Below are 12,992 nucleotides of genomic sequence, written 5' to 3' on the forward strand. Positions count from 1 at the left end.
ACTAATATATATCTTTAAAATACATGATAAATTTATCATTAAATTTTTTTTAAATATTTTTATATTTTTAATAAATATTTTTTTATTTTATAATATTAACATGTGTCTTTAAAATACAAAATAAATAAATACATTCTTAATTACTCATTTTTCACTTAAATCAAGTGGCGATATTAATTTCTGTATAATTACAATATTCTTAAAAAAATTAGACTATATACACTAATGAAAACCATGTTATGAAGCACGAAAAAGACACTCTCAAATTATTACCGAACAAAGTGTTTTATATTGTGAAATAAATAAAGAAGATGTTCTAAATATAAAATAAAGATATATAACTAGAAAATTCTAATATTAATATAATTAACTCGATAAAATAATTTATATATTTATATGCAGTAATGTAAAGATGGATAGAGAGATGTTATTAATAATGTATAAAGAGAGAAAATAATTTTATTGCTGTAAAGAGAAAAAGAAAGAGAAGTATTTGTAATTGTGTGTGTAAAATTCATTTGCCTCGTTCATATTTTTATAGGCAAATAAATTCTACTTTTCAAACTTTATTAATTATATCTTGTCATGAAAATTTGCTCCTTTTAGCATAGAAAATCATATCCACCCATAAATGAGCATCCATTTTTATCCATCTTTATTGTAACACTCTTCCTTGGATGCTTATTTAGGAATATGTCTCATTAAAACCTTACTAAAAAAATTCAGTAAAAAAAAAATCTTAATGAAAGAAAAAGAGTACAATATTATTTGTGACAGAAACTGTCTCATTAAAAACCTTATACTTTTATAGACAAACAAATTCTACTTTTCAAATTTTATTAATTATACTTTGTCACGAAAATTTGCTCTTTTCAACATAAGAAATCAAATCCACCCATAAATGACCATCCATTCTTATTCATCCTTGTTGTAACATTTTACTCAAATTTTGTTCTATTTTAACAGAAAATGTGGATATCTGAATATTATAAAAATTTATTTTAAATGTCGTAAAATTAAATCAAATTAAAAATTAAAAATAATAATTTTAAAGACAGTAAAAATAAAAATAATATTTTAAAAAAAATTTCACAAATAAATAAAGAGAGACTTGTAGATCTAAATCTGATAGATATTTATTGCCTATTTAAGCGCATAAATCCAAAATGTAACCAAACTACTACTACCAATAAAATAGAGCATTACGCCACAAAATTCTACACTTTAAACTAGAGCAAAGAATATTGTGGCTATGGTAACAAAGTTTTACATGGCTCCCCCCATAGCCCAATACCTTCAATTTCTCCTCCTAAAAATAAAATCATCACCCTCCACTAATAATCAGGAATCACAAAACAAAACTAATTTTAAGATTGCCTCATAACCCACAATTTAAGATTACCACTTGAAGCCAGCTAATTAATAATTTGACTCTTATAACAAAAAATGGTGGTGCAAGATCTCCATGAGCTAGATCCTTGCAATTCAAGGATTTGGTGATAATTATTAGTTTAATTTTGACCCTACATTGATAATTCCTCCCCCTTCATTCTCTTCAATTCATAAGAGCATTTGTTCTATCTTGTTAGTTTGTTGATTTTCGCAACAAGTCATGAATACAGCTACATTGAATGCCTCAACAACCACCTTGGGACATGAGGCAACCACAACTAATAACACCATATGGGTGTGTGAACGCTTCACAAGGGCTGCAAGGTCAAGAGGAATATTCTTCAGTGATAACCCTTTGTCTTACACAATGCCAGTGCTTATTCTTCAAACCTCCGTTGTTGCATTGATCACCACAACCTTACAACTCCTATTAACCCCCTTTGGCCAAAGTAGTTTTGTTCCCCAGATGCTGGTAATTTATTGCTTCTAATCTTTCAATATATATTAGAGAGTAAAGAAATATCATAGGTTTGATTCGAATTTTTATTTGTGTAAGATGTATGTATTCATAATTCTTGTTTTAACCAAATTCCAAGTTTCTTAATTACAAAGAAATGAAAATATATTTTGTGAAGTTTAAGATTATACCTGAAAGTATTATACATGGTTGATGTGCCAATACTTATAAATTGTAAATCAGTGCTCGTTATAAATACCCAATTCATCTTTGAGAGATCAAAATAATAGTTTAGTGGTGTGTCCTAGTGCTCGTAATAAATATCCAATACATGATTGCTCCTCAATTGTTTTGTAACATTTTTTAGATGTATTCAGGGAGGATTAGCACTAGGACCATCCATCCTGGGACAAATCGGTGTGGTTCAAAAGTATCTGTTCCCACCAAGAACCTTCTACGTGAGCGAGACCATCGCCTTTTTCGGCAGCATGATATTCATGTTCCTCATAGGAGTCAAAATAGACCTAACCTCAATAGTCACAACGGGTAAAAAAACGTGGGCAATTGCACTCTCTTGTTTCGTATTCCCCATCGTTTTCACCGCAGTAACCGCCCTCACACTCCGCGCACTATTCCTGCTCCCTCAAGAAAACCTCTACACTTCCATCTTCTACGTCTGTTTCTACTTATCAAGCTGTTCATTCCACTCCACAGCAAGCCACCTCGCAGATCTCAAGCTCTTGAACTCTGAGCTTGGCCGTTTGGCCGTTTCTTCCTCCATGATTTCTGGAACAATCTCTGCTGTTTTGATAACTTCAGTTTTCTCACACCATGGTTTGAGGAAGGGCTCTAGGTCGTTGCAAATGGCGTCGCTTTCGTTCCTTTTCTTGGTGGCTGTCATAGTTTTTGTTTGTAGGCCCATCATAATGTGGATGATAAGGCGAACCCCGGAAGGAAAGCCCATTAAGGAAGCCTACATAATTATGATTTTCGTAATGATGTTGTTGTCTGCGTTGTTTAGTGAGCTTATTGGGGGGCATTTTATGACTGGGCCTATACTTTTGGGCCTTGCTGTGCCTGATGGGCCGCCTTTGGGCTCAGCGTTGAGTGAGAAGCTGGATGCTTTGGTTTCGGCAGTGTTCTTGCCGTTGTATTTTCTTTTCTGTGGGGCAAGGTTTAATTCCTTTGCACTTGATGCAACGAGCTTTGCGGTTGTGCAGGTTTTGGCTATAAGTAGCTTCCTTGGGAAGATTTTTGGAGCAATGTTGCCTTCGCTTTATTGCAAGATGTCTGTCACTGATTCTCTCTCCTTAGGTCTTATCATGAGTGCACAGGGCATCACTCAAATGCTCTACTTGCAAGGTTCTATGTACCTCAAGGTAAGAACTAATCACATCATCAGCTATATTATTTGACTAATTAAGAAATGATTTATTGATTCATATTTATTTAATGAAAATAATATGGAAAAGTATATGAATAGTGACTAATTTATTTCTAAAAGGCATCCTAAATGCGTTGCAGATTATAGATACGGAAACATATGGCAATGTGGTGATATCAATGATATGGTTAACGGGAGCAACCACACCTTTAGTGAAATTCCTATATGACCCTTCGAAGAGGTACTTAGCCATAAACCGAAGAAGAACCATTGAACATGCATCTCCAGACGTGGAACTCCTCCTCATGGCATGCATTCACAACGAAGAAAACACACCATCCACTAGCAGCAAAACAAATTCCCTATACTCCACCCATTCTCAACACATCATCAACGCTTTCAGATCTTACGAGCAGCAAAATGTCGACAAACTTGTCGTCAATCTCTTCTCATCCATTTCTCCTTATGAAACAATGCATGACGAGGTTTGCATGCAAGCCGCGGAGAAAAGGGTCTCTATGTTGATCGTCCCATTTCACAGGCGAGTAATAACATAAAAATTACTTTCTTTAATTTAGGTAAAAATTTAAATACACTTGATTTTATGTAAATTTAAATAGTTAAAAATTATTAGATAATTTAATAAATTTAACTAAGTTATTATCTAATTATTTTTTAACTATCAACTTAACCAAAAAAAATAATTACGTATACTTTTTTATCTTTAACTTAATTTTTATAATTTTATATATAAAATATTTATAATGATATATCTATTACATTTAAAATTATTTATTTATTTTGCCAATAAACTATATTTTAAATGGCATAATTTTTCTATATTCACTTAAAGATCGTAATTCAAGTCTCTTTATTTTGGTTAAAACAAAATTATTCATTTATTTCAACAATAATTAATAAATACAAACTAAAAAATTTAAACTTATTTTTATTATTTTTCAAATATTTTTGTTCACAGGCAATGGAGTTCCAACGGTGTAGTAACTGAATCAGCGCATCCGATTAGGGCATTCAACCGTCAAATATTGAGAACTGCGCCTTGTTCGGTAGGAATACTGGTTGATCGTGGAACTTTGAGCAAGAGCAATTATTTAACGTCTGCTTCCTTCTATAGCGTCGGAGTCTTGTTCATAGAAGGCTCCGACGATCGCGAAGCGTTGGTTTACGCGATGCGCATGGCGGATCATCCTAATGTGAGTGTTACAGTGGTTAGGTTAATAGAGCCAAGAAGAAAAAGTAGGAACTTAATGATGAGAGATCCAGATGGGGATTTAATTCATAAGTTTAAAGTAGAGCACTGCATTCAAATCAAAAGACATGACTATAGAGAAGAAGTGGTGAGGGATAGTGTTGAGATGATTAGTGCGATTAAGTCTTTGAATGGTTGCTTTGATTTGATTATGGTGGGTAGGCGGCATGCGAATGGTGAATCTTCATCGTTGTTTAATGGAATGAATGAGTGGAATGAGTATCCTGAACTTGGTGTTGTAGGCGACATGCTTGTTTCTTCGGATTCTAGTTATGATGGTTCTGTTATGGTGGTGCAGCAACAAATGTTAGGGTTTGGTGGTGGTGGTTATCATCATCCTGATTTTCATATGGATTCCAATAATGGTCTTATGAACCATCATCCTAGGCAAGAAAGACCCCCGAATGTTGTGGAAGTGCCACGTGATACAAGGGTGTGGCCAATGGTATGATTAACCATATTGGATATTGAAGATTTATCAACAACATATAGATTTTAGAATTTAGACCCGTAAAACAATTTTAGAAAAGGAAATCATTCTTGTACATATATGTATATATTATCAATTTAATTTTGATGTATAGATATATATAATTTAAGGTATTTTATGTAATTATCTAATTTTTTTAATGATTATTTACACATTAAATTTGACTGTTTTAATCTAGGTTAAATTTCAATTTTATTTCTATTATATAAAACATTTTATTTTGTTTATTATTAAAGATATAATCATTTATATATGTTGTCTCCTCTTATATCAATTTAAATTTTTGAAAGAAATGATTTTATAATATGGTATCGAAACTTTATGTCTAAAAAACTTAAAATTTGATCTTTTGGTGAACTCAAAAATAAAAAGTAATATAAGGCAAAATAAAAAGAAAAAGCTTTCGAGAAAAGTGGTTTCATGACACTCATGTTACTTTTGTAGTTATATTAAAGTTTAATTATTCTGCATGTCCTTATAGTTTTACCAAATTTTCAATTAGATCCTTATACTTTTTTCTTTTCAATTGGGTTCTTATAATATATTTTTTTACAATTTAATCCATATTAATATTAAAGTCTAAAAAACATTAATGAATTGTAAATTTACTTATATACTCTTATTTTCTACCTATAATAGGTTTATATTACTGTGAAATTTCTCCCCTTACTACAGCAATTCCTGCAGATAGCAGTGGAAATTTTGTGGCGGTTTTATAAAACCGCCGCCAAATAAATAATTACGGCGCGTATCGCGGCGGTTAAGAGTGGAACTGCAATCAGCCTTTTATTTTGCGGCGATTTTTCTAGAATCGTCGCGATTAGGAGTGTGCATAGGCCGGGTGAAATCGGGTTTGATGTGACCCAGACCCAACTCGATATATATACCGGGTCTATTTATTAGACCCGAATCCGACCCTGGACCCGATGAAACCTATACACTTTCGGGCCACGATTATACCGGATAAAAACCGAGTGAAAACCGGACCGTTAACATTACATTACCTTGATACCTTCTTATAAGCTAGCATGTGAAAATATCCAAATTTCCAAGGCTCCAACTATTATTTGACATGGTAAAATTCACTTAGAAAAATATAACAAGAACCAACTCTTCTCTAAAATTAAAGCATAACCATAATCAATACTAATATTATATAATAACATCAAATATTTAAATCAATACAAATAACACAACATTATGCATTAATTAGTCTAAAATCTTATGTATTTTAAATATAAAACATTAACTTATAGTCTTATAATAACTAATAACACAAAACATTAAAGTTTACAATACTTAAATTTCACATAAGAATAGCCATCATCCATCACTAATAACACAAAATATTAATTGTGTATGATGACCGGGCCACCGGGCCGACATCGGGTGACCCGAGCCATGGCCCAGACCCGACCTGAAATAATGACCGGGTCTATTTTTTAGACCCTTACCCAACCTTAGATCCGATGAAATTACACCAAATTAGCCCCTAAAGTGCTCGGGACCGGGCCGGGTCTTCAGGTCGAGCCGGGCCATGCACACCCCTAGCTGCAATATGTAACTTGGGGTGAATTTTTATTTTACATTTTGCGGCGGTTTTCTTTCAACCGCCGAAAAATACATTTAACTACATATTTTAATTTTTTTTAGTAATAAGCATCTGGGTATAATCTAGTTAAGTTAACACTACTTTTTCAAACTACATATGTTTAAATCATTATTACTTAAATTTGTAAAACTATTTCTAGATTCATTTTGCGTAAAAAAGTTCACAAGTTAAATAAGTTATATATGTTAACTCATGTGAACAAATTTACCAATAAGATTTTCTCATTTACTATATTATCATTTAAATTTGCATTCAAACATAAATGTAAAAGATAAAAATAAAGTCATAATCTATATTTATATACTTAAGATAAAGTTCTAACGAGCATAAATTAAAGTTACGAGTTAATAGTCAAAATCATCCCTGAAAGATATTCCGATCTCCATTTTGGTCCTCGAAAGATAAAATTAATCAAAATCGTCCTCGAAAGATACACGACTTGGTCACGTTAGTCCTTCCGTCAGTTGGACGATGACGTGTCACGTTAAGTGCCACGTGGCACGCCACGTGGCAGGTCAGTGACACGTGGCACGCCACGTGGCAGGTCAGTGACACGTGGCATGCCACGTGTCACTTGACATGTAAAAAAATTTTTATAATCAAAATAGTCCTTGAAAGTTCAGACGTAAATCATTTTCATCCCTCAAATTTAAAAATTAGTCAAATTAGTCTTTAATAGGATCTCTTAAGAGCATTATTCATATGCTTGTCCAAAAAGTAATGTTGAGAGAAATTCCTGCTTAAGACACCATATTAAATTCCTAGAAATTAGTCAACCCTTCATTGTTTGTCAGGTTCCGGACATTTCAAGAAAAATTAAAGAATATTTAGCAATGCCTCACCTGATGAGCTTTCATTTAAATTTCAAATTCACATATCATATGTTATTCATATATGCAAAAAGAAAAATGTAACTGTAAAAAATAGAGTCAGCGATGAATTCACAATACACAAGAAGTAACAAGTTCCAGGGTGATATTTTACAAAAAAATCTTGCTTGCATATTCTAAGAGTGCATAAGGATCCACATACTAGGGAGGTGATAGTGACATCTTGCTTGCATCATGGACAAAAGTTGGTTCAAAATACTGCAACACAGTACACACCAAACCATCAAATCCTACTCTCTAAAAGATTATATGCATCAGCATTCAATATTACAAAATTATAGGTTAGTGTAAGACCAACATGTCATAACTAACCAGTCAATCGCCGAAAGAAAAATCTTAATGGCCAAGATAATCTATGCATTAATGAACATGAAAATAGCTGCATAAAAGAGTCATGCAGAAGTTGAAAGGAAAAGATCTTACCAAGTAAAGAGCTGAAAAGAATGCGACGGTTATGAGGATTTTCCAGACCCTCTCTACATCGGTTGAGACAACATTTCTCCGCAGGAGACCTCTATCTTGTTCATTCACAACCACCTCTTCGTCAACTCCAAAGTTGCCCTGCTTGTAATCCTCAAGCAATGATGTAGGAGTCATGCCCCCTCCTCTTCAATTCCTTCATAAACAACAATTCCGGAGGTTCTTCTCCTGAAAATTCAGTATCAATAGCAGCATTAGCCATTTCAACGGGAATTCCAGCTATTTCTAAGGAAAAGTGGAAGTTACAGACCATCTATTTGTAAAAAGTACTGACTGAAAATGGATATTGATGAAGCTGAGAGAGTAGTTGTGGCAAAACCAGTTGCTTCAAGGCCTAATTGTTCTACTTTCAGATCTTTCTCTAAGCTTCTTGCATTAATGCCTCATCACCCCAAATTGAATCTTTTCAGACAACAGTTTCTGCCATTAGACCAAAGACAGTGAGGTTCAAGTCATCGCCACATTCCTCCCTGAGATTTAGCAAATAGGGTTTCATTTCACAAAATTTAAAAATCACAAAAAATCTAATTGGGAATTGCAACTTGATTTTCCAATGGAGTCAACCAAAGAACAACACGGGTTACTGTACCAGATCCTACCCTGTGCCTCGAAGATGCAGGCGTCGAAGATTGTGCTCTTCCGCCCGAATCCATCCACCAAGCATTCCTCAAAGCAGCTGCTGCTATGAAGTCCGCCACCGCAATTTTCTCTGATGACGATGATGATACCGCTAGAGATTGCGTCAACGACCCTGGCCACCCGCAGCTGAGGGAACCTCCAATGCTGTGATTGGGATCGAGCTAGAGAACGAGCTGCCCGGAGCATGTGCCGTCAAGAAAGGGTGCGAAGAAGGCGGCAATGAGGTGAAGGTCTCTGGTGGTAGCAGCTGCAAAGTGGAGGAGGTTGTGGATAAAATTGTGGTTGGAGAAGGAGCTAAATTGGGGGAAGTTGAAGAAGAACCTTGCATTCATGAATTGCAAGGCTTGGGAATTGAAGATGATACAAAGAAGAATAAGAAGAAAAACTGTGAAGAAGAAGAGAAGAACGGTGACGTTTCAAGGCTAGGTGAGCCTTCTACCAAAACGGCGTTATTTTGGTTGTCTGCCACATTGGCAGTTAACGGCCCACATCAGTGGCCATTTGCCAACTCAGCTACGGAGATGATGGAAGGACAAACGTGACCAAGTAGGATATCTTTGGGGGACAAATTTGATTAATTTTATCTTTCAGGGACGAAAATGGAGACCAAAGTATCTTTTATGGACGATTTTAACTATTAACTCTTAAAGTTACTCTTCTTCGAAGTTATGCCTTACTAAACCAAAATAAAAAACTCTAAAAGTTAATAAACATGTAAAATTGCGACCCAAACCATTAAATTAAGGGAATCAACGTAACTCTCATGATAAAAGATCAAAATTTCTCTTCAACATCGTATTGACCTGGCGAAAAATACTCTGTCAAGAATCTATAGATTTCACGTCTTACAGGATCTAATATGTCATCTCCATACAATGGCTTTTTGTTCAGATTAAAGCACATTTTGATAACATGTATATTATCTTCTCTTTGTTGGTCTTCTAATATTTTATTGTCTTCTTCTGGAACCATATTAAGATCAAACTGCATGGATCTGTCAATTCTAACAGAGGAGATATCATCTAAATTGTCTTCTAAATCAGACTCTTTTCCATCTAAACTGTCAAGAACTATTTCCCCATAATATTCAAGTAGTACTGAAAATATCAACATGCATACAACAAAATAAGTATGTCCAGAAGAAACTGATAACTCCTAAGTCAGTAGATAGTGATTTAGAAAAAATAAACGGACGACAATATACTAAGACAATTTTAAAACTAAACGCAAATAAACAACAATTACCATCTCCCTTGTTGGTAATTTGGGCAAATTTCTTTGACAGAAGCTCTATAGCGAATGTTGTGCTTGCACAGGATGAAGAAATGTCCTCAATTTTCATTTGTCATGTTCTACCTTTATGGTTATGTTCACTAATATTTAAAAATCGTAACACTATTGGAATTGATATCGAATATTTGATATCAAGATTACCAAAACTACAGTATTAAGAACAACAACTGAAACATCATTAAAGATTTGATGTAAACTAACTTTTGACGAAAAAAACCGGTGAAAGAAACAAAAAATTTGCTTTTATTCATGAAACGCACAATACATTAAAGACTTAACTGCAAATCGAAAATACACAAGTTTTTTATAACAAAAGAAAATGACGTACATCGTTGAGTTTATTTAACTTATTCATGACACAAATATCCTTTTTAAATCACGTTAAATTTCTTCGTATAAGCATTACGCAATATCATCGAAATTCTTTGAAGCATTTTCAGTGGGGTCTTCTATATCATCCTCCCTTGTCAACTGTAAATCTCCAATGTCACATTCAGCTGACATGTTCAACCCTAACTGTGGAGAAAAATAAACTTTAGCTTCTTTATTCTCTTCTCTCATGTCATACAAATCTCGTGGTTTCACATGAACCACAACACTCCATTCCTTAGCTACTTCATCATCCACATAGTATACAAGCTGAGCTTCTGATACCAATATGTATGGTTCATCGTCTTCTCGATCACCAGTGTGTATTGGACAAGAGAAATTAACGTTGGTAAGGCCCAAATGGTCTTGTTTGATGCCTCTGCTGGTAATGGTATCAGCCCAAACACATTTGAATAGTACCACTGTGAAATGACAGCTATAATTCAATTCAATTATGTCCACAATTTTTCCATAAAACGGAACACTACTAATAACCACTCTATTATCACGCATGCTTGCATAAATTCTTGTATTAGATGATACATATATTCCACTATTTTAGGTTTTCAGCCTGTCTTCCTTCGTCATAGTTCTAAACTTGTACCCGTTAATGTTGTATGCCCTAAAATGTCTTGCCTGAATCATGGGATCGCATGCAAACAACTTCATTTCTTTCAAATGAAGCGTACTTTCCATTAGAACTTGGAACCACATAACATTCATGCTTTATATTAAAATTGGATTTCATAAAGTATGAATTCTAGGCTAAAAACACATTGGTCAGGTTAATATTCTATCAACTTCATGCTTGAACCACTGAGGAAATTTTGCATGCACAACACTGTCTATCTTAGATTGCAACCTTGTTTGAGCTAGTAATCTTCGCATTTTTTCCTTAAATGTACTTTATGAGAGAAAAGAAAATTAGTCAACTAGTCATTTGGTGAAAAGAGTTATATTCGTGTTTTAAAAATACATGTGCATACTCACTCAACAAACAGAACCACGGCCTCGCAGTTGACTAGCACATGATGATGTGCTTGATGTTTTTTAATTGGAGTGAGTTCAAAATGCGAAACAGCCCTTAATGCATTTCCAGTAGCTGGGAACATAGTTTCCCTTAAATATGTGTAGCATCAACGGGCTGATTATCAACTCGCCCTGGTCGATTGATTCTAGTCTCAATATTATCCAAATATCTAGAATAGAAAGTCAGAATTTTCTCAGATAAATAGCTTTCTGCAATTGAGCCTTCTGGTTGTGCCCTATTATGAACATACTGCTTCAAACGACCTGGATATTTTTTATATAATACAACATAACGCTCAGTATTTACACAATTAATTCAACTGATTGTATTAAAAGAATTTATTAGCAAGCTAACCATTCTATTAGATACATCCACCGATAATGTACTGGTCCACCAAGATTTACTTCATCAACGAGATACACCGTGAGGTAAACCATGACGGTGAAGAAAGATGGAGGAAAAATCATTTCCATCTGACACAAGGTTTGCATAACATGATTTTAAAGGTCAGCAAGTTGCATAGGGTTTATGGCTTTCCCACAAAGTTCTCGAAAAAATGATGACAAATTTGCAATTACATTAGACATCGGACTCGGAAGTGCATTCTTCACCAAAATTGAAAGTAATTGTTCCATCAGAATATGACAGTCATGACTTTTCAACCCTGATAACTTGCACTGTCGCAAATAAGCACAATGAGCAATATTGCTAGAGTAACCATCTAGAAAGACCACATTCTGCAGAGTCTTCAATAATACATCCATCTGTGAATTTGACATCGTAAACATTGCAAAAGGATATTTACCACCTTCGCCCAGCCACAATTCAGGCCTTATGCCCATGCATTGTAAATCTTTGTGAGCTTTAAGATTGTCTTTTGATTTGCTGCTATCGTTTAAGATGGTGAAAACCACATTGTCACAGGCATTTTTCTCTATATGTATCATATCAAGCTTATGATGCAACATCTGATCCTCCCAGTATGGGAGGTCAAAGAAAACACTCTTCTTTTTCCAGTGCGAGTCATCTTCATCCGCATCTTGACCATTGCGTCTTTTTCTGGCTGTCACAGTTGAAATCTTCCCAATAAAACGTGCACATTAGACTGTTGTCTCAATACATCTGTTCCGGATAACTTCTTCGATGGATCTCTACCTTTGACTTGCCTGTCAAATCTATTATGGTCTAGTCTATATTTTTGTCCCTGATTCAAAAAGTGAAAATGGTCCATGAAACACCACTTTTGACTATCTTTCAGCCGACGAGGATTAGCGTCCAAGTTACACGTAAGACACGCTAACCCACTGTGCATACTCTAACCAGGTAGGTTTTTCAATCCTAGAAAGTCGCTGATAATCCACATTAGTGCTGCACATCTTGAAAGTGTTTCCCTCTTTGGAATCATACATTTCAACGACATCCCATAATTACTTCAACTCATCTACCAAAGGCTGCAAGTAAACATCTATGTCATTACCTGGCATTTTCGACCCAGGAATAAGAGTGGATAGAATGAAAGATGTCTGTTTCACGCAAAGTCAATGTGGAAGATTATACGGAATAAGAATCACAGGCCAAATAGAATACTTTGTTCTCATATTCCCAAAAGGATTAAATCTATTGCTCGCCAAGGCTTGGCGAACATTGCACGGATCCTTCGAAAAATTAGTATACTTTTCATCAAAC

The 12,992-nt window shown here is 34.5% G+C and overlaps 1 protein-coding gene across 1 annotated transcript; it reads left to right on the top strand.

The window, feature by feature from the left end:
• The first annotated feature begins 1,583 nt into the window (after positions 1–1,583).
• On the top strand, positions 1,584–5,042 carry LOC107458229 (cation/H(+) antiporter 15). The gene is made up of 4 exons (XM_016076426.3): positions 1,584–1,864; positions 2,227–3,228; positions 3,374–3,774; positions 4,213–5,042. Exons 1-4 carry the CDS (start codon positions 1,613–1,615, stop codon positions 4,952–4,954), a joined length of 2,397 nt encoding a protein of 798 aa, XP_015931912.1. The 5' UTR covers positions 1,584–1,612; the 3' UTR covers positions 4,955–5,042.
• The last annotated feature ends 7,950 nt before the right edge of the window (positions 5,043–12,992 follow it).

This window comes from Arachis duranensis, chromosome 7 (assembly GCF_000817695.3).
Source record: "Arachis duranensis cultivar V14167 chromosome 7, aradu.V14167.gnm2.J7QH, whole genome shotgun sequence".
NCBI lineage: Eukaryota > Viridiplantae > Streptophyta > Magnoliopsida > Fabales > Fabaceae > Arachis > Arachis duranensis.

Bases quoted from the DNA above. Each gene is read 5' to 3' on its own strand.
- LOC107458229 (XM_016076426.3), top strand. From the start codon at position 1,613: ATGAATACAGCTACATTGAATGCCTCAACAACCACCTTGGGACATGAG. The intron at 1,865-2,226 runs GTAATTTATTGC...AGATGTATTCAG, and splicing joins GTTTTGTTCCCCAGATGCTG to GGAGGATTAGCACTAGGACC. The intron at 3,775-4,212 runs GCGAGTAATAAC...TTTTGTTCACAG, and splicing joins TTGATCGTCCCATTTCACAG to GCAATGGAGTTCCAACGGTG.